The following is a 22801-nucleotide window of genomic DNA, read 5'->3' on the forward strand; positions in this document are numbered from 1 at the left end:
AGGGTGTAGCTGCTGGATGGAGGTGTGGGAGCCAGGAAAAGGCCGAGGCTGGCCGTGTGTAAGGCTGTAGGATAAGGAGGTGCAGGTGCTGTAGTACAGGTAATGCTAGAGTGCGGGTGGTGGGGAGGAGGGGGGTAGGGGAGGAGACAGGGAGGGTGAAAAGAAGAAAGAGGAGGAACAGGTTGGGTGTAACTCGTGGAGCTGCTGGGGCCCGCTGTTGTTTGTGCTGTCAGAGCGGCTGCCGTGGTTGGTGCGGGTGGAGGAGCAGCTGAGGGAAGCAGGGAGGGAAGGAGCAGCAGAGATAGGAGCCAGAGAGGAGGAAGGGATGCTGGGGTGATGGGATGTATATGCGTGGGATGTAAGTGCGGCTGAAGAGAAAGTAGGAGGAGGAAATGGCTGTGGAGCAGAGAGAGCCTGCATAGGGTTAGAAGCAGACTGTACTGGGGAGGCTGAGGTTGCTGAGGAGGAAGGTGTGCGTGTGGCGGAGCGACGTGCCGTGACGTCACGGACGTCGTCGCGCACGCGACGTCGGGAACCCGGAAGATCGTGGGAAGATAGACGGGAGAGAGTGCTGTCCTGCAGGGAGTTTGTGTATAATTTAAACAGTCTTGCCTTGTTGTCGGTGCGGTGGAAGGGAATGTTATTTTGGCTGAGGAAATGCTTTAAGCGAGCGACGGTCCACTCGGACATGTTTGGGGCCAAGGAGCGGTCGGTACGCGCGCTGCGCGCGGTGGCTGCTCCTCTTAGGCGGGCTCCGGGATCTCGAGCGAGGCTGGGGTGAGCGTCGGGAATAAGTAGCTTCCTTCGGACGCCGAGTACGGGACCTTCCCCTGGAGCCGCTGGGGATCGAGGGCTCTACGATACCGTCGTCGACGGAGGATGAGGGCCGAGAGGCCGGGATGAGGGAAACCGAGGAGCGCAGGCGAGGCTGCCGGAAAGATCGGACGCCGGGGGACTCCGGGACTTCGAACAAGTCCTCGTCCGAAGCGTTGAGGAGCAGTTCGAGGTCCATGATGTGAGTAAGAAGTTTTAAGTTTATGCTGGTGTGTCACAGGGTGCTTGCAAGCTGAGACAAAGGGGAGAGGAGCGGATATGGTGTGTCTAAATACCCTGTGGTGCGGAAATGGGTTGCGTACAAGGCGTGGTCTTTGGTTCCCGAACTTTGTTTATAAGTCTATAAACTTCATCTAACCAGCACACACTTGTACATGTGCACACCTGTGCGCTTGAACAGATTTTTCTCTTCAAATGGGAGAGTCTGAAACATCAAGACTAAGTTTTTTATTTATCCATAAAGGTTCCCTTGTGATTGTGGTTGTACAGTGCTGCACAGCAATGGGCTATGAGGTCAAACGCTTTCTTAACTCCACTGTAGGAGGGTGTGACCTCTGAGGAAAACATAGTCTTCCTCAGTCTTCTTTCCCTTGACGTAGCCACCGCACTCTCCTGAGGAAGCAGTGGATGAGAGGGGGATGAAAGGAGGGAAGATGAGGGGAAGAGATAGTGGTAGTAGGAATTAAAGTAAACATGTCCCCTTGGCACTCCATTAGAATCTGCCTGCATTTGATATAAGTGGCCTAATTATGCAAAATGCCAATGGACATTATACAACATGTAATTCCGACCAAGCAATCTGATTGATCAACTAGACACTTAGAACATGCTCAAATCAGCATGACAGCGACCTAGCTGTGCTTAAATGAAAAATGCCTCATCACTAAAAATATTACTCCGTCATTCATTAGAACACTAACAACAGTCACTGCTGGGTAGACGACTGGTGGTTGACTTGCATTGCGGAAATATGTGAACTTGGCAAACTTGTTTTTTTTCTGTTGTCATTTTCAGCTGTAACTGTAACGTTTGAAGATATGTAGTTAAACACTGTGGTCCAACCTATTTGACATTCCTGTTAGTGTCATTGTTAGTGTCTTTTGTTTGTTTTGTTTTGTGGAGGGATCTGTGGTGATAACCCGGAGTGGAGTTATGGGTGGTCTTCCTTTTATGTTTGTGAAACTGGATTGAACTGAACTGATAAGGGGTTGTGGGGAAAACAAAACGGACTCTTTACCGAGTGGATTGAACTTTGAGACAGTGGGACGAGTTACACATGCACACACCCACACACACACTGTAAAAGCTGAACCCTTCTCCACTCTTAATTGTTACCCAGCATCCCCATACACAGCAAAACTTAGCCATTTTCCCTTCAGTTGAGAGTATATCTTAGGTTCCACTTTGGCATCCTCCATCAGCTGTGCCGGTGTGTCAGTGACACGGCGCTACTAGCTTAAAAATATATGTGAAGTTTGTGGATGTAGTAGACTCTGTCTATGGAAAAATTACACCATCTCGTGTAATATTGCTTAATTGCATGGTGTAATCATGAAATGTGCCAAGTGAAAAAAAAAGAGAAAACCTTGCATCCTAAGAGTGGAGTGGATTATGGCTTATTTGTGAGTGTTGATGAGTGTTAGTGGGTAGAGAAAGCAGAGAAGAGAGACACACACACACACACACACACACACACACACACACACACACACACACACACACACACACACACACACACTCAATCAATCAATCAATCAATCTTTATTTGTATAGCACTTGTTATACAAATACAATGTAACGCAAAGTGCTTTACACAATAAAAACAATACAATCCCCCATTTCGGGGTTCTTAAGTTTTTCACTTGTTGACAAGGCTTTAATGCCAGTGCTTGCAGTTTCACATTGAGTTCAGATATCTAAAATACAGTTAAAGAAGGCATCAGGAGACACGGCAATGTCAAGCTGTGTGTCATGAGCATAGCTATGGAAATTGATGCTGTTCCTCCTGATGATGTTTCCAAGTGGCAGCATATAAAGATTAAAAGGAGGATGACCTAAAATTGAACACCACAATTCATTTTATAGCTATTAGATGAACATTCATCAATGCTAACAAAAAATTTGTGCATCACAGTTGAGGAATCAACACTATGCGCTGCTCTCCTGTGTTGTGGTGTGGCTGGTCAGTGGTCTGGCGTGCATCCCACAAATGATTCTCCACACAACTTTTTTGTATTCCATCAACAACAAAACATTCTGTCAGGAACATCCTGGTATCTTGACATTTATTGATGTAGAGAAGCTGAGAGATTCTAGATTTTACCTTCAACTTTTCCTTTTCTTGCTCTTTCCTCTGATTGTTATTGTGTACTGCTATGTTAGGATTGCTATCACTGTCATATCATCCAAGATAGTTACCAAGTTCAAGACAGTCAGGCTGATATTTGTCATTGTCCTGTTGTTTTTTATATGCTGGACCCCATTCAACATTGTACAACTGATTCATGATGATGACCCGACCTGTAAGGAAAAGCAGAGGAGGGGTTATGCACTTCAGGTCACTCGTGACATTGCCCACATTTACTTCTGCATCAGTCCAATACATCTTCTATACATTTGTTGGGAAAAAGTTCCAGAACTACTTCAGACAGCTGCTGGTGAAACGCTTCCCAGGGTTAAAGAAGCATATTTCTGTCAGTCAGGTCAGCAGAACCAATATGAGTTGAGTTTTAGGGATGGGAACCCCTTTGTATCTCAGGCCTGCCATGTGTTCAACAAACCATAGTTTTACAAGCAACTGAAGGAAGTATGTTAAGGTGGAAAGCAATGACATAAGTAGGGATATAATTTTGTCTATAGCAGAAGTAAAGCCAAAATATAAACCATAACAACATCCACATGTCAGTTAGCTATGTTGCTAATTTCACCTTTCTTAAGCAGGTGAGAATATGTTTTGAAAGTTTGTTGTCCAGCCCAAAACAAAGCTGCTATCTCCTCATCATGACCATACCACAGGGGAGGCCTTCTCTGCAGGCCCTAACATTTTTGAGAGGTGTAATTTTTAGTTCATTAAATATTACAAATTAGTAATTACAATGTTATTGTTAAAATAATTTAATTAGTTATTAAAATGATGTATGTGATTTTTAGAAATTGTTTTGTTTCGATTTCAGTTACTATCATTACCATAAACCCAGTATTTGGAGCTGGAGCTGGATGTGTCTGCCTCTGCCTGTGCTTCTCCATACAGCTATCTCCCAGGGCCTGCTGTGTCCTTGGTTGCAGGCTCTGCTCATAGAAAGCATACTTGGACAAATATAGAGTGACAACAAAATTAACCAATCAAAATTTGATTTGCGGTGACTGTCATCATATCAACAAATAAGTGCAGGTGTCTTTGTGCCATGGAGCTCGCAGGGCTCACACAGGCAGGCATTGTAGAAAGGAACGAAGGATGGATTTTGTTTTCAAGTGACTGGTGAGTCCTGCTGTATTAATTATCTATAGAGTTGATTAAGTTTGTTGTTGGCAATGCTCGACTTTGCTGCTGTGAGATATATGGCCTAATTTCTATCTTTCAGAAAAATTTTCCTCTATTGTTGGCTGATTGTTGAGCAACATGAGTGAATGTCTACCATTGGAAGACCAGGTAGGCAGTTTTGCTAATGCATGTGTGGGAGAAATAACAAGGTTAGCACAGTTTCAGCTTGTTGAGCCGGTGCTTTGAGTAGATGAGTTGAGTTAACAGGTGTCGGAAGGTGATTTTGTATTGGACTTATTTTTAATGACATAATTTGCATATTTTTTCGATTTTAGTTGTTGGTGATGAATGCACTTTAGCCCCTTTTACACAGCCCGTTCAAAGCGGGAATACTGCGCCTGTAATCCACCTCACTGTTCTGTATAAAAGGTATGGACACGGAGTGGGGGGGCAGAGTTGCTCCACCAATAAGCCGGTTATGGAGGTAGTCACAGAGCCGGATTGACTTTCTGTGTAAAAGGGACAGCCAGCACCGTGGGACCGGGAGCTGATGCTGTTGTGTTAGCCTGTATTCAGAACAAATCAGGTGGTGTGGCGTACAGCTTCAGGGTTGAGCGGAGTTGTGTGGGGATGTGGGCTTGTTTGTGCTTTAGAATGTAACCACTGTGAAACAATCAGAAAATAACATTTTATTGATCTGATTCACCAGCTTCCTCACTATCATTACTAGCGCTGCCTCTCTTCATTCACTCTCTAACTCACTCAACCACAGCTGCTCTCTCACTCTCTCTCTCTGTCTCTCTGGTGCTCTCAGCTCCCTCTCTCTTTTTCTCTCACCTTTTTTTAAAATGAGTCGGGAAGATGACAGAAAAGTCAGAAAAGTCTAACTTAACTTTTAACATTATCAAACGAAGAGAAATGTCCTCCACTCATCCTAGTCATGTCTTTCTACTCACTAATGGCAGAGTTTACTGTTCTGATCAGTCTTATCTCCGTCACACCTCTGAATCTGGAACGCTGGCATGCTATGTAAAAGCACACACGGTGGCAGCTTTACGCCGGCTTTGTGTGGTTCACTGTAAAAAAGCAAAGGCGGATCCTCTTTATGGCTATAATGCAGGCTCTCTGTATAAAAGAGGCTTGTTTGTGTGTAACCACTGAAGGCCCAGTGCAAGACCCCATGGTCCACTACTGCCATGCCATCATGACATACGTAAATGTGGACAGAATAGTTATGTTTAGCTCAGGTGTTGGAAGAGATGGATCCCTACAGAAAAGCATGCCGTTCCTTCCTTGTATATAAAGTAAAGACTTTTTGTCAACTATTTGAGCTTGATTCTCCAGTGATTTTTAAGGTTTTATTAAGGTTTCATTTAGGTTTCATTAAGGTTCATTTACAATCTAGTTTGGGAGACCTTCTGTCCTCTAGTGGTCAGAAGTTGATAAATGACACTTTACATTTAAAGTTAATGTGCCAAGGGGTACAGGGTCCTGGTTGTGGTTATGGTTAAATAATCTAATAATCAGCATCTGCCATAATCCTATTTTCTAAGTATTAACACCTGTGCCTGTACCTGTGCCTTAACAAAGTGAAGGGCAAGGGACCCATAGTTACTTTATCCTTACATGGTTGAGCAAATTTTAAAACTCTTCGTAAAGGACTTTTGGATGTTATACAAAAAGTGTCTTGCTCTGTATTTTTGCCATACAGCCTAAACTCTCATTTTTAATGGCTATCTGTATCTCTGACAGCTTTTCATGACTATACTTAATTTGGATCCTCACTAAAATGTCAGTATAGTATGTAAAAAAATAAAAAAAAGTTTTAGTCCTCCTCAAGGCTGATTAAGTGTAAGAATTTACGTTATGATAATACACCAGACAGTGGAGCTTTAGCTGCATCCAAATAAAACAACGAATCAAGCATCCATAATCATTGCCCAGTCATTTTCAATGCTTGTAAAAATATCTGCTCTGATTTTTGGTTTGGTTAGTTTAATCTTGTGTTGTTTATGTGTTTTTTTTAGTTGTGTTTATAACGAATCATGTCCTTTTACAAAGACAGTTAATGATGTTTTACAGTAATGATTCATTCTTTGTCAAGTTGGTCAAGTTTTATATAAAGCACATTTTACTTGGAAATAAAACCGTGAAAAAAGGGAATTAAAAGCTTAATGGTTTGCTGGGTTTTGTTTGGCTTGTGTGTTTGCCTAAATCTAAACTATTTGATTAAATCAACCCTTTTAAATCATCAGGCTACATGTTTCTTTTCTTCACATCACACATATTTCCAGAATATATGTACATACCTTTTCAAATATCCCTTTTACTGAAAACATTCTTTTCAGAAAGCAACTGTCAGGGATTTGAGTAGAAGTTCAAATACATGTTTCTCATATCCATGTTCAGAAGAGGACAAGACCACCTGATTACATTGCTGATCTGGACAGTTTCCTCCACATAACCAAGAATTGAAGTTCAGAGCTAAAAATGTTGTCATGAAGAGAACGATTACAAAAGGATTACAGGGTCACTTCCCCCGCATTACAAAAAAATACTGCTCATGCTTTCTCACTACCAGTTTTAATTTTACTCGTCAAAGTTTTTGACTTTAGTCCAGACTGAAATAACTATCAGCAAGTATTGGATAAGTTGCCGTGGAGTTATGTACAAATATTCCTTTTCCCCACATAATGAATCCTACTGACTTTGCTGATCCATTGACTTTTCATTTAGCACCAAATACTGGCAAAACTGCTGACATTCCCATCATCCTCAGTTCAGTCTCCAGCTATCTGTGATCAAATATACTATGTTTTAACACATCCAAATTCACAATATAGTTGTTCAAATTTAGAAAGGTTTCTCTTTCTTTTGTCAGATAAATACAGGAAGTAGTGTGAAATTTGATATCAGCACATAACTACTCACCCAACAGTCATAAAGCTGTTGCACTGCAGATAAAATCATTATCTTATGATCACTACATCATCACAGAGAACGTTAGAGGAGAGTGATGTGGAAATTCATGATGAATTCACAGAAAGCGAGTTGTCTTTCAGAGTTGCAATATCCAGAGTTAACATTTGCAAATGCAGATCTCCCAGTTTGCTAGGCTGAAGAGATACTGAATGAAGTTCAGTGTCAGTATTTGTACATGCATCTGTGTGCATCACAATCATCCAATATTTGTCACCCTAACAGGTATTTCTAATTAATTCATCGTATCTTTAGGGAGTTAATTTCGTTTGAAGGCCAAATCCTTATCTGCTTTTCCTCCCTGTACTTTCCCTCTCTGTCTACGTCTAATGTGAAGCAAAAATTACAGTGACCAAGTTCCACAGCTCGCCTTTGATGGCACCTGTTGGGAAAAAGAGACAGGAAATCTTACAATGTGCTTTTGGGTATAAAGGCAGCATAACATTATCTTAAGACAATAACATACAGGTATAAGTATCCATTTCCCTCCCCCCTTATAACATTCCATGCTAACATTAAATCTTCAATTATCTACCCTGCGTCCTGTGAGCTCCGTCCAACCCAACAATCGGTCAAGTCCAAAGGTTCCTCAAAAGAAAAGACTCCTGACAGAGGTCACAGGCCAAACCTCCCTCCTCCCAATTGACATGAGAACGGTAAAAGACTACTGTGTGTAACTACTCTATTAGTGCCATGAGACTAAAACCTCAAAGGCTTGAAGAGGGAAAAAATCTCTAGAGGTACTCTGACATCTACAGATGTTTCTCATCTCATTTGTGTGCTTTACCGCCGTGTTACCACGGTGCTGCCGCAGTGGTAAAAGAGGGGGCTGTACTTGGGCTGCACTAGATGACTGTAGATGCTAGGTGGCAGCAGAATCCTGCTGACAGGATTTTAAGATAATACCCCCTCCAACCACAATGTAGTTGCAATGGCAGTGAGGCGCTGTCCATATTTCCCCTCGATAACTCCGCTGGAAGTGAAGCGACTGCAGAAGAGACTGACCGCCTGCAGTGAGCTATCTTTTTGTAGCTTAGTACCACACATATTGGACTTGTGTGTGGCAATCATCAGACATCATCAACACTCAGTTAATCTGAGGTTCAGGAAGAAGTCATGTTCAGGGTAATTTTTGTGATCAGTAAATTGTTATTTTCAGCTGAACTGGTTTTATGTTCCCTCACCTCAACAGTGAAGCTCCAAAACGATCTGAGACAAATGTAGATGTGAATGTTTATTAGACATGTGTGGAGGGTCTGTCATTTTTAAACTTTTTGTCAAAAACAGCAGCATTACAATGATTTGTCCCCACAGAGGTTACAGTCCTGCTTAAAAGCTGAGAAGATTAAACCTGAATGACTCCAAGGTGAGGATTAGGATTCCTTTCAGCGGCCAGGTGTGTTGAGAACAAGTTTCTATCAGAAGCCGATCTCCTAGAAATATGTGAAATGTCCACAACCTCTTAAGATGCATTACAGTTATGTACAAATATTCCTTTTCCCCACATAATGAATCCTACTGACTTTGCTGATCCATTGACTTTTCATTTAGCGCCATCAGCTGTTTAAACCAAATACTGGCAACACTGCTGACATTCCCATCATCCTTAGTTCAGTCTCCAGCTATCTGTGATCATATATACTGTGTTTTAACACAGCCAAATTCACAATATAGATGTTCAAATTTAGAAAGGTTTCTCTTTCTTTTGTCAGATAAATACAGGAAGTAGTGTGAAATTTGATATCAGCACATAACCACTCACCCAATAGTCATTGGGTCATTGCCATCTGTTGCACTGCAGATAAAATCATTATCTTATGATCATTACATCATCACAGAGAACGTTATAGGAGAGTGATGTGGAAATTCATGATGAATTCACAGAAAGCGAGTTGTCTTTCAGAGTTGCAATATCCAGAGTTCACATTTGCAAATGCAGATCTCCCAGTGTGCTAGGCTGAAGAGATACTGAATGAAGTTCAGTGTCAGTATTTGTTAATGTGTGTCAGTATTTGTTGATGTGTTAAAATTACATGCTGGTACCATGGAAACAATGTCAGTGGAAAGTCAATTAGGATCCTTTGTCGTGGTAAACACATGAATGCCCTGGTTCAACAATGTCACACCATGGACAGTGGTTAATATTGTTTTCTAGTTTAGAAAACTTTGATTGTTATTTTTATTGTCATTTGGCTGAATTTATTATAGTGCCTGAGTTACAATTATTTGTTCTCTAAAAACATTGTACTGTGTGTGATAAAACTGTCATTTTTATGTTTGAAGGAATGCCAGAGCTTCAGCTGTGTCAAATACGGTAGATGCAGTGTTTCCCCTATATTCATTAGTGTACAGGAACATCTGCACTGAGTATGGGCTGGAAGTCCCGAGGTCGGAATGGAAGACACCTCCTAAGGCAGTTGAGAATGACCGTAGTGATAGACGTAGCAATCCCAAGCAACAGCAACATCAGGAAGAAGGAACACGAGAAGCTTAAAAATACCAAGGAGCTAGAAAAGATGTGGAGAGTAAAGGCAACAGTGGTGCCAGTGGTAATTGGAGTGCTGGGGGCTGTGACCCACAAACTAGGAGAGTGGCTCCAGCAAATTCCAGGTACAACATCTGAGGTCTCTGTCCAGAAGAGTGCAGTCCTAGGAACAGCTAAGACACTGCACAGAACCCTCAAACTCCCAGGCCTCTGGTAGAGGACCTGAGCTTGAGGAAGACACACCACCACCACCCCCCATAGGAGGGGGGTGAGAGGGGGATTTTTTTATATACCCCCCCCCTTTCCCTATATATATATATATATATACATACGTGTATGTCACTGTGGATGTAACCTGTACAGATCTGGGCGTTTTGAATGAATGATAAATATTCTGATGACATTGTGCAAGTTTTACTAGTTCATCACAAGTGACATTATCAGTGAGAAACAAATTTCTTCATCTTTATTAGGAAAACGTTGAGACAGAAGCACAGACTGTAATAAACCACACCCAAAGTAGTAGAACATACTAGTATATAAATCAAACATATACTTATAACTATGATAGCATAGGAAGAATAAATCATAGATTTAATGCTGAAGACACCAAAAAGTATATATTTATTGTATACTACTATAATCAGAGTGAATTCAATACTGAGAGACAAAAAGACATCACAAGGAATATTAAACAGAACATTTAGTGTTGCCTCTTTAAACTGTTGTTTCTGTAAAAAGAACATTTAACAACCTGGATATATATATAAAAAGTGCTATGCAAAGGTTTTAGGCACTAAAATTAAAGTAAGAATGCTTACAAAAATATTGCTATAAATTGTTTTGATTTATCTATTAACTTCTTACAAAGTTGAGTAAACAGCAGAAACCTAAATTAAATCAATATTTTCTGTGAGCAGTTTTGCCTTTAAAACAGTAACAGTTCTCCTCAGTACACTTTAACAGTTTTTCATGGTAACTTGCAGGTAGGTTGTTGTAACCATCCTGGAGAAAGAATGTTCTTCTGTGGATTTATTATTCAGGCCATCTCAGGTGCTTCTTCATGTAATCCCAGATTGACTCCATGATGTTGAGATCAGGGCTCTGTGGGGGCCATACCATACCATCTGTTGCAGGACTCATCATTCTTCTTGTTGCTGAAAATAGTTCTTTATGACTCTAGCTGTATGCTTGGGGTCATTGTCATGTCATGAATAAAATTGGGGCCGATCAGACACCTCCCTGATGGTATGCATAATGGATAAGAATCTAAACATCTAGGGTGCCTAAAATTTTTGCACAATACTGTATATAAACTTAGCACAAAACGTAAGGAAATTCGTGTTTGGTAGATTATTTCTTTGTTGTAACAATGCTTCTTGGCAATAAATCTTATACTGTTGGAAAACCTGTTCATTTCCCTTTTAAATGGTGTCACATTTTTAAGGAACATGCATTTGTGGGATGAGCAGCAGAGCTGAGTATGTGAGTTGTGCCCATGAAAAATTTGCCAAATCTTCTCTGCCAATGCCAAACAGCTTATTTTGCTGTTGCTATTGACTCTTGTTTTGAGCTTCTGGTACCCCCAGGTGCTGCCAATCAGGTGTCTGATTGGCACCTGATTGGCAGTGAGCATGCCTGTGAGCATGGGCCCTGCTACGGTGGTCAGTAGGTGTCTGCTCCAAGAATCGGCATGCCACGTTTGATCTGGATAGGGCCCATGCAGAAAAAAAAGGATATACCAAGTAGTAAAACAGGTTAAAACATATAAATGAAAGACAGATGAATAAGGCAAGACAAGGCAAGTTTATTTGTATAACACATTTCAACAACAAGGCAATTCAAAGTGCTTTACATAGAGCATAAAAGGCATTAAAACAGAATATAAAAGCAACACAAGTAAAAAGACATATAAAAACAATTCAAAAGTGTTAAATTTGGAAATAAAAAGAAGCTAAAAAGGGAATAAGACAGATAAAACAAGAGAATAAAAGTAACAGTGCAGTGTAAAATATTAACCCTTAATGTGGTTTAATGAAAGGCAGTGACAAACAGAAAAGTCTTCAGCTGCGATTTAAAAGAACTGAGAGTCTACAGTTTTCTGGGAGTTTGTTCCAGATATGTGGAGCATAAAAACCGAAAGCTGCCTAACCATGTTTAGTTTTTACTCTGGGGACAGAAAGCAGACCTGTCCCAGATGACCTGAGAGGTCTAGATGGTTCATAATGTAGCAGCAGATCAGAAATGTATTTTGGCCCTAAACCATTTAGTGCTTTATAAACCAACAGCAATATCTTAAAGTCAATTCTTTGACAGACAGGAAGCCCGTGTAAAGATCTGAGAACTGGAGTGATATGATTCACTTTCTTGGTCTTAGTGAGGACTCAAGCAGCAGCATTCTGAATCAGCTGCAGCTGTCTGATTGATTTTTTAGGGAGACCTGTGAAGACAGCATTACAGTAGTCAAGTCTACTGAAGATAAATGCATGGACAAGTTTTTCCAAATCCTGCTGAGACATAAGTCCTTTAATTCTTGATATATTCTTCAGGTGATAGTAGGCTGACTTTGTAATTGTCTTAATGTGGCTGTTGAAATTCAGGTCTGAGTCCATGACTACACCAAGATTTCTGGCTTGGTTTGTGGTTTTTAACATTACTGATTGAAGCTGAGTACTGACTTTTAAACGTTCTTCCTTGGCTCCAAAAACAATTACTTTAGTTTTGTCTTTGTTTAACTGAAGAAAATTCTGGCACATCCAATCATTGATTTGTTCAATGCACTTACTCAGTGCTTGTATTGGACCATAGTGCTGGTGATATGGTTATGTAAATTTGTGTGTCATCCGCATAACTGTGGTAGCATATTTTATAGTTTCCCATAATCTGAGCTAGTGGGAGCATGTAGATGTTGAACAGAAGAAGCCCCAGAATGGAGCCTTGGGGAACTCGGATGTGTAATTACCTATAGACACAAAGTAGTCCCTGTCCTTTAAGTAGGATTCAAACCAGTTTAGCACTGTGCCAGAAAGTCCTAACCAGTTTTCCAGTCTGTCTAGTTATATGTTGTGGTTGACCGTGTTAAATGTGGCACTGAGATCTAGTAATACTAATACTGTAATTCTGCCACTGTCGGTGTTTAAGTGTATGTCATTGAAGACTTTAACAAGAGCAGTCTAAGTGGTGTGGTGTGGTCGAAATCCTGACTGGAAGGCATCAAAACAGTTGTTTAGTGCCACAAAGTTGTCCAGTTGTTGAAAAACAGCTTTTTCAATGATCTTGTTAAAAATGGGGGGTTTGATATGGGCTTATAGTTGCTCATAAGTGAAGTGTGAGTGTTCTTTTTTAAGAGTGGCTTGATGACGACAGTTTTCAGGGCTTGTGGGAAGACACCTGAGAGAAGAGATGTGTTGACAATCTGTAGAATATCTGAGGCCATGCAATTTGAAACAGTTTTGAAAAGCCTGTAGGCAGAATATCAAGGCCCAAGAGCAGGATTTCAGATGTTGTATAATGTCCTCCAGGTTTTTATGGTTGATCGGATGGAATTGTGTCATACTCCTCAAATTGATTTTAAGTGGACACAGGGACAACGCATATCCTGCACCTGATATGGAGGCACTGACTGTTTGTCTTATTTTCTGAATTTTGTCAGTGAAGAATGAGGCAAATTCATTGCAGGCCTTGGTGGATAGAAGTTCAGAGGCTACTGACACAGGAGGATTTGTTAGCCTGTTGACAGTATCAAATAAGGCACGTGCATTATTATTATTTTTGGCAATGATGTCAGAGAAGAAGGACCGCCTTGCATTCCTTAGTTCCAAATTATAAATGTGTATTCTCTCTTTATAGATGTCATAATGAACCTGGAGATTTGTTTTTCGCCACCTGCGTTCAGCTTTTCGACACTCTCTTTTTTCCATTCTGACCAGTGTGGCATTTCTCCATGGAGATCTCTTCTTACCAGAGACAGCCTTCACCTTAGTAGGTGCAATGGCATCAATAACATTTGTAATTTTAGAACTGAAATTATTTACAAGCTCATTGATCGAAACCCAAGAGAGGGCGGGTATGACAGAGAAGGCCTGAATAAATATTTCACTGGTGTTTTCAGTGATATACCATTTTGTGATTACCTCTGTTTGGACATTTGTGTGCACGGAGATAGCACTCTCAAAGAAAACACAGGAATGATCAGAGGGAGCAACATCAATTCTGAAACAGACAGGCAGCCAGTGCAGAGACTTTAAAATTGGTGTAATGTGTGCTTCCAGCTGAGTTCTGAAGCAATTGTAGTTGTGATATATTTTTCTTAGGGAGACCAGAAAGCAGAGCATTACAATAGTTAACCCTACATAAAAGCGTGCAGTGGTGTCTCAGTATTAGCTTGAGAGAGGAACGGTTGCACTCTGGCAATGTTTTTTTAAATGATAAAATGCATTCTTAGTGATATTTCTAATGTGGGGTTCAAAACTGAGATCTGAGTCAAAGATGACTCCTAAGTTTTTCACCTGTTGACAGGGCTTTAATGCCGGTCCTTGCAGTTTCACATTGAGTTTCTCTCTCTGAGCTTCAGTGCCAGTGACCGAGACTTCAGTTTTGTCCTGGTTGAGCTGTAAAAAATTCTCTGCCATCCATAATTTGATATTTAGAATACAGTTGAAAAGGGCAAGCTGTGTGTCACCAGCATAGCTATGGAAATTGATGCCTTGCCTCCTGATGATGTTTCCAAGTGGCAACATATAAACTTTAAAAAAAGAAGGACCTAAAATTGAATCTTGTGGAACACCACAATTCATTTTATAGCTATTAGATGAACATTCATTAATACTTACAAAAACCTCTCCATCGGTAAGATAACAAACACACACACACACAGACACACACAGACACAGACACACACACACACACACTGGTACTTCCTTCCCCTAGCTGGCTGACTTATTATTGAGTTGAGCTGTGAGTCAGACAGTTCTGGTCCTCAGAGTCAGACAACAAGGAGAAGCTCCTCTGCTGGCCAGGTGGTAAGTCGGCTCAGCTCAGCCTGATCCTCACTCCCACAAACATCTGATTTGAGCTCCTTGGAGGTTCAGTTAAAGGGATTGTTTTCTAGCTCTCCTTATTTGCATGCTTTACAGAGGCAATTTAATAGCTCTTATATACTACTATACATTTTCAAAAGTTTGGTAATACTACAATTTTAATTTCAAACTGACTGCATCGTTGCATCATATTGTGAATGCTGTGTATGACGGTTGTATTTGTGTTTCTGACAGATTTCCCTGCTAACATTTGAGGAAAAGATGGAATCAACAACTCCTGATTACTACTATTATTACTATGAAGACCATGACAATGGGACGCATGGACCATGTAATAGGGACAGTGAAAACTTACTGGGAGCTCAATTGTCCACCATTTACTACTTCATGTTTCTCTTCAGTCTCTTTGGCAATGGGCTGGTCCTGGTCATCATCCATCGGTGAGTAGACAAACAAAACTCTCAAATTCAAAAAAAATATTGGTTTAGTAGTTTAAAGCAATTAGAGGTAGCAAATGTACAATTTGTAAACTTGTAAAATACACACAACCCTTATTATAATTACCTGTGAATTACAGGATAATTGAAATAGTCTACAAAGAGTAAATTAAAGTTGTAATCCTCACAATTTAGCATCAATTGTGATTTAATACTACATATCCCAGAATTCTGCGGGCAGCAAACACTAGTGAAGCAACTACTTTGTTAAAAATACAACAGAAGATGAACTGCTACAGCTCTGATACATTGTTAGGAGAGTGAACAGTGAGGCTGATACTAATGAGATAAAATTATAAACAGTAGTGCTGGATTATAGTCACTTGTGTATGTGTTGGCAGTTTGACTCAAGTGCAGAAATGTGGACCCTGCCACTGACAATTAAAACTACTTTATAGACAGGTTACTAAATGTAAATGCATTGAATGGCTATTGCTCAAAAATGTCAAAAGCAGCATTAAAAATGGGGTTTCATTAAAATCATAAAGATTATAACTTTATGAAATCCAGAATGTAGAAAAAAGTATTACTCTCATCAATTAAGTTAAAGTTTCATACATAATGTTTACATGCATTTTAGATGTATGTTTTTACAACTTAGTATTTTTAATGCAAGTGAATCACCATTTTAGCCATTTCCTACAGTCACTGATGTAAATTAGGCAGACAGAATATCTGAACACCCCCAAGTACAATGCTATAAAATTTAGCAGCAACACAAACTACAACCTCCAAAATGACCATGAAGTTCAATCAATACCTCTTAAAAATGATAACCTTCATGAAGGTACGATGTAGGGCTGTTGTATTAAATCATACTACAATACATAATAAATTGGCAACTGAGAGTAAAATGACATACATGTTGATAGATGATTTTATCAATGTTGTAAGATATGTGGGAGGCAGAATAGACAGAGTACATAACAGGTTGGGGCACTGGTTTTAGACCAGTGAGGGGGACTGGTGGATTTGACTGGAGATGTCATCAGGTTGACAGAAAAAAAAGACAGACTGGGAGAGTATCAGACAATGAAGGAGTGTAAGGAGCTTCTTATTCTTGTACCCACTGAGAGAGGAATATTGTAGCTATTCAGTAGGTAAAGTTCTTCTTTCCAAGACCCCTAAGAATTCCTCTACTCTGTCTCTGTCTACACCACTGCTCTCTCTCTACCTTTGTGAGAAAGCAATTGTGAAAATATTTCTGATGTTCATGGAAACAAAAATGAGATGAACTCTGTAAAGTCTCCTTGGGCCTTGTACTGTAGAAGTGTTTATAATACAGCATATTACAGAGGGTTGAAGAGATGTTATGTCAACTGCATGCTGACAAGGGTGAGAGCTCAAGAAAAGTAAAGAACCCATTTCTATTTCTATATCTATGGGACCATTCATAGCTCAGAGATTACAAATGAAATCTCTAAACCAGCCTCATTTTCTTTTGTCACAAAGCTTAGTTGAAATCAGTGATGTTTCAGTTTAACATTCTTCTGGATTCAAAAGCCAATTAACAAAAATCAATATTTTCAGTGCAGCTTTTTCAACCACAGGCAGAATCGGAATGAAATGAAATCAATATCACTAATGGTCCTTAATGCATTAACATCTGTTAATGATAGAAAATCGCTTATAATGCACAAAAGCTTAGAAAGAAAAAAAAGTTTTGATAATAGTAAGCAAATAGCTCAATAACAACAATGTGATGATAATTAATAGATAATAAGATATTTGAGAGGTTCTCTACATAAAAGTGTCTGAAATTTGTTATGTTAATCTTATTATGGTAGTGCTTAGCAACATTGTCTCAATGTGATTCATGTCATACTTTTGGCAGAAACATAACCTTTGTCCACTTTGGTTGAGGTTAAGTGCTAACCAAGAGCCATGCTAGCACATGACGTTGCTGATGTTAAGCAAGCATAATGTTCACCATGGTCACCACCTTAATTTACATTGCTAACATGTGCTATTTAGCATTGAACACAAAGAACAGCGGAGGATGATGGGAGTGTCATGAGTTTTGAGGTCAAAAAATGAAGTACTGGTCAAATTGAAATACTAACTTGTTGGCACTAGATTCCCACACACAGACTACTGTATATCTGGGTGGCACTCTCAGGCAGATTCATTTCATGCATTTTCAACTTTGATGCCAAATTTGTTAAGTCACATTACTTTTCACATTAAACATCCACATTACTGAGCTGGTTGTGCATGTACTATTTTGAAATGTAGACCAGAGCAGAAGTGTTGCACTCAATCCTGCAAAGCTGCACAATGAGCACAAGTCATCAATCCATTATCAATAATAGGCAGTAATACACTGAAATGTTCAAACACCCGTCATGGTTCAAAACTAATCTCTTGTAATCTCTTAATCTCTATGAAAAACAGTCCTGGAAACAAAGTTAAAAATAGCCTTGACAATATAAATAAATGCCTGATTACATGTCAACAAGTTTCTAGGTTATGCAGTGGCATTAAGGTAAAATTTTAGGCAATTACAGGCAGTACAAGAAGCTAGCTCACTCACCACAAAAACAAAAAACTGAACTGAGAGAATTGTGTAACGTTGAAGGAGGAACTTCCTCTATTTCAGGACTCTGCAGTATGACCTGTCAATCAACAGATTTCAAAGCAGTTTATCTACTTGTCACACTTCACTAAAATTAATGCTAAAGATGTTCAGATTTACTTCACTGCCACCAACCAAACCACAGTTTGCAAGTTATTTTGAAATATTACTGTCAAAAATGCTTGTGTGACCCATAGTCTCTGTTTTTTCTACATTTAACGGTTTATTTCTTAGGTTTGAGAGGCTGACCACTGTGACCAACATCTTGCTGCTGAACCTAGTGGTGTCCTCCCTGATCTTCATGAGCAGTCTTCCCTTCTGGGGAATCTACAAGCAGTTCTCTAACTGGATCTTCGGCAAAGTAATGTGCAAGATTGTAGGCAGTGTCTACTACCTGGGCTTCTACAGTTCTGTCCTGTTTCTAACTCTCCTGACCTTTGACCGACACCTTGCTGTCGTTTACTCCTTGCATGTGTCGCAAGTGAGGAATCAACGCTATGCGCTACTCTCCTGTGCTGTGGTGTGGCTGGTCAGTGGTCTGGCGTGCATCCCACAGATGATTCTCCACACAACTTTTACTCATCATATGACCAACAAAACATTCTGTCAGGAACATCCTGGTAACACAACGTCTATTGATGACAAGCTAAGAGCATCTGGATTTTACCTTCAACTTTTCCTTTTCTTGCTCTTTCCTCTGATTGTTATTGTGTACTGCTATGTTAGGATTGTTATCACTGTCATATCATCCAAGATAGTTACCAAGTTCAAGACAGTCAGGCTGATATTTGTCATTGTCTTGTTGTTTTTTATATGCTGGACCCCATTCAATGTTTTACTACTGATTGATGATGAAGACCTGTCCTGTGAGGAAAAGCAGAGGAGGGGTTATGCACTTCAAGTCACTCGTGACATTGCCTACATTTACTTCTGCATCAGTCCCATCTTCTATACATTTGTTGGGAGAAAATTCCAGAGCTACTTCAGACAGCTGCTGGTGAAACGCTTCCCAGGGTTAAAGAAGCATATTTCTTTCAGTCAGGTTAGCAGAACTAGTATGTCGACAAAAATTACACAGAAAAGTATAGAGTTGAGTTGAGTTTTAGGGATGGGGACCCCTTTGTTTCTCAGGCCTGCCATGTGTTGAACAAACCATGGTTTTACAAACAACTGAAGGAAGTATGTTAAGGTGGAAAGCGATGACATGAGTAGGGATATAATTTTGCCTATAGCAGAAGTAAAGCCAAAATATAAACCATAACAACATCCATATGTCAGTTAGCTATGTTGCTAATTTCACCTTTCTTAAGCAGGTGAGAACATGTTTTGAAAGTTTGTTGTCCGGCCCAAACCAAAGCTGCTACCTCTTCATCATGACCATGCCATCATGACATATGTAAATGTTGACAGAATAGTCCACAGGGCTGTGGCTCAGGAGGTAGAGCGGGTCATCCACTAATTGAAAGATTGGCAGTTTGAGCCAAGTGTACTTGCAAGATACTGAATCCCAAGTTGCTTCTGATGGCTGATCCATCAGTGTGTGAATGTGTGTGAATGATTAGATTCCTCTGATGGGCAGGTTGGGACCTTGCATGGTGGCCCTTGTACCCATTCAGCATATGAATGTGTGTGAATGGGTGAATGTGACTCGTAGTGTAAAAAGCGCTTTGAGTGGTCGAAAGACTAGAAAGGCGCTATACAAGTACAGTCCATTTACCATTTACCATTTAGCTCACCTACGGGAAGAGATGGATCCCTACAGAAAAGCACATCATTCCTTCTTTGTATATACAGTAGAAGACATTTTGTCAACTATTTGAGCTTGATTCTCCAGTGATTTTTCAGGTTTTGTTAAGGTTTCATTAAGATTCATTTACAAACTAGATTGGGAGACCTTCTGTCCTCTATTGTTCATAAGTTCATAAATAACACTTTACATTGCTGGTTGTGGTTATGGTTAAATAATCTAATAATCAACATCTGCCATAATCCCATTTTCCAAGTATTCACGCCTGTCCCTGTATATGTGTCAGATCGCGCTTAGTTATGCACCACAGTGCCACAATCATGATTTATTTTACATACACTGTTCTTTCAAATTTTGCACCCAATATTACAGTTAACTGCATCACCTTTGTGTGACAGAATGTAAAAGTAGGCTGTTGAACAAAGTTAAGGGGGAAGAGATCAATAGTTCCTTGATCCTTACATAGTTGAGCAAATTTTAAAACTCTGTGTAAACTCTATACAAAAAGTGTTTTGCTCTGTGTTTATGCCATACAGCCTAGACTGTCATTTTTAATGGCTATCTGTATCTCTGACAGCTTTTCATGACTTCACTTAATTTGGATCCTCACTAAAATGTCAGTATAGTTTGGAAAAAAAAAAAAATTTTTAGAAGTCTGGGTTGTGATTCTTCTCAAGGCTGATTAAGTGGAAGAATTATGATAAGAGCACTTTGTTGAACACCAAACAGTGGAGCTTTAGCTGCATCCAAGTAAAGTCCAAAACAATGAATCAAGCATGTATAATCATTGTCCAGTCACTTTCCATGCCTGTAAGTATATCTGCTCTGATTTTTGGTTTGGTTGGTTTAATCTTGTGTTTATGTTTTTTATTATTATTGTGTGTATAATGAATTATGTCCTTTAAAAAGAAAGTCGATATTTTGCATTGATGATTCATTCTTTGTCAAGTTTCACATGAAGAACTTTTTACTTGGAAATAAAACAGTGAAAAAGCAGCACCAAAAAGGGAGTTAAAAGCTTAATGGTTTGTTGGGTTTTGTTTGGCTTGTGTGTGTCTAAATCTAAACTATTTGATTAAATCAACCCTTTTAAATCACCAGGCTACATGTTTCCTTTCTTCGCGTCCCACATATTTCCAGAATATACGTACATACCTTTTCAAAACACCCCTTTTACTGAAAACATTCCTTTAAGAAAGCAACTGTCAAGGATTTGTGTAGAAGTTCAAATACATGTTTCTCATGTCCATGTTCAGAAGAGGACAAGACCACCTGATTACATTGCTGATCTGGACAGTTTCCCCCACATAACCAAGAATTGAAGTTCAGAGCTAAAAATGTTGTCATGAAGAAAATTGGCTCAGGGGAGCAGACCTGGACATATTTTTAACTTCTGCATAAAGCCTGGTGTCAATATCTCTGGTGAAAGGTTTACAAGGTCTCTTCCCCACATTACAAAAAATACTGTAAATCCTTTAGTTTTAATTTAATTCATCAAAACTTTTCGCTTTGGTCCAGACTGAAATAACAACTATCAACAAGTATTGGATAAATTTCCATGAAGTTATGTACAAACATTCCTTTTCCCCACAGAATGAATGACTGGAATGACTTTGGTGATCGGTTGACTTTTCATTGAGAGCCATTAGCAGTTTAAATTAGTTCAATACTTTGGTCTGGATCAAATGCTGGCAAAACTAATGACATTCCCATCATCCTCAGTTCAGTCTCCAGCTATCTGTGATAAAATATACTGTGTTTTAATGCAGCCAAATTCACAATATAGTTGTTCAAATTTAGAAAGGTTTCTCTTTCTTTTGTCAGATAACTACAGGAAATAGTGTGAAATTAGATATCAGCACATGTGTACTCAACCAACAGTCATTAAACTGTTGCACTGCAGATAAAATCATTATCTCATGATCACTGTATTGTCACAGAGAAAGTTAGAAGCAAGTGTTGTGGAAATTTATGATGAATTCACAGAAAGCAAGTTGTCTTTCAGTTGCAGTATCCAAAGTTCACATTTGCAAATGCAGATCTCCCAGTTTGCTAGGCTGAAGAGATACTGAATGAGGTTTGGTGTCAGTATTTGTACATATAGCTGTGTGTGTCACAATCATCCCATCAGCTGTTGGTGTTCCAAGTGTAGTTGTGTCTGTTCTCAGCACCTGTAAAGAGGAAGTAGATAGGGACGCTGCGCACTTTGCAGCTGCATCTGCTCTCTCATATCCTGTTGAGACAGAGTCTATGTTATTTGTGTGCGCCTCACATTTGCATATTGCCAACTGTTTGGGTGACAAGGCTAGGCTCAGTGGTGTGACCACTGAGCCTAGTTTACATTAGTATTTTTTAATTGACATTGTGGATGTATGTGATGTGCTGTTGTGCGTAGCTTTGTATTTTGTATGGTTTTTGTGTTTTTTTGGGGGGTTTTGTGTTTTTGTGTTTTTTTTTGTTGTTGTGCTGTTGTATGTTTTGATTGTGGAATTGTACGGATGCAAATTAGCTTTGAGCTAACTCCGGTGCAGTGCATCTTTAATGTTTAAAACTGCACACTGTCTCAATCAATAAATCAAATCAAATCAAACATCCAGCAAATCTCCCTCCAGTTTGTGATGTGCGACTTTGTTGCACAATGTCCCAAAATCATGGACCACCCTGAAAGCATACTTACTTCCATACAGATAGTGGCTACTCTTTGTGTGCTTCTATTAATTTTCTTTTCTGTGCTTCAATTAATGCTTTTAATTCTGCTGCTTGTGCAGAGAAGTGTGTGGGGAGTGGTTCTGCATTCAATGTCTCATGTTGTGTTACTACGGCATAACCTGCTCTTTTGATCTATGGATGCTGATCTGTCCACCAACAGCTCCAACTCTGAATTCACCAGTGGTATGTCTTTGAGGTCTGGGTTTTGGGCTGCACATTTCATTTGTTGCCGCCATGCAATCTGTAGTAGGAAGTAGACACAGTACATCGTTTAACAGTATTGTAAGACACTTCCCATAACATTGCATGATATATCAGCCATCTAATTGAAGAAAAGTGAGCAGTTTTTGCTGCAACAGAATAATTGACACAGAATGAAAGAAAATGAAATCAACAACAGAAAAACACCTACTATCTGATGGAACCTGTGATAAGATAGTGTTTGGATTAGGTGT

The 22801-nt window shown here is 39.7% G+C and overlaps 1 protein-coding gene and 1 pseudogene across 2 annotated transcripts; both read left to right on the top strand.

Annotated features, from left to right (window-relative positions):
* The first annotated feature begins 936 nt into the window (after positions 1-936).
* Positions 937-19485, top strand: LOC121888465 (C-C chemokine receptor type 3-like). 2 transcript variants are annotated; one of them, XM_042399980.1, is made up of 3 exons: positions 937-1015; positions 15053-15258; positions 18125-19485. In XM_042399980.1, exons 2-3 carry the CDS (start codon positions 15080-15082, stop codon positions 18987-18989), a joined length of 1044 nt encoding a protein of 347 aa, XP_042255914.1. In that variant the 5' UTR covers positions 937-1015; positions 15053-15079; the 3' UTR covers positions 18990-19485. The 2 variants fall into 2 exon arrangements, with proteins under 2 accessions (XP_042255914.1, XP_042255915.1); XM_042399981.1 differs by lacking the exon at positions 937-1015 and adding an exon at positions 14268-14800.
* On the top strand, positions 2951-3766 carry LOC121888573 (annotated as a pseudogene).
* Positions 19486-22801: the final 3316 nt, after the last annotated feature.

This window comes from Thunnus maccoyii, chromosome 21, assembly GCF_910596095.1.
Source record: "Thunnus maccoyii chromosome 21, fThuMac1.1, whole genome shotgun sequence".
NCBI classification, from domain to species: Eukaryota; Metazoa; Chordata; class Actinopteri; order Scombriformes; family Scombridae; genus Thunnus; species Thunnus maccoyii.

Bases quoted from the DNA above. Each gene is read 5' to 3' on its own strand.
- LOC121888465 (XM_042399980.1), top strand. From the start codon at position 15,080: ATGGAATCAACAACTCCTGATTACTACTATTATTACTATGAAGACCAT. The intron at 15,259-18,124 runs GTGAGTAGACAA...TTTATTTCTTAG, and splicing joins GTCCTGGTCATCATCCATCG to GTTTGAGAGGCTGACCACTG.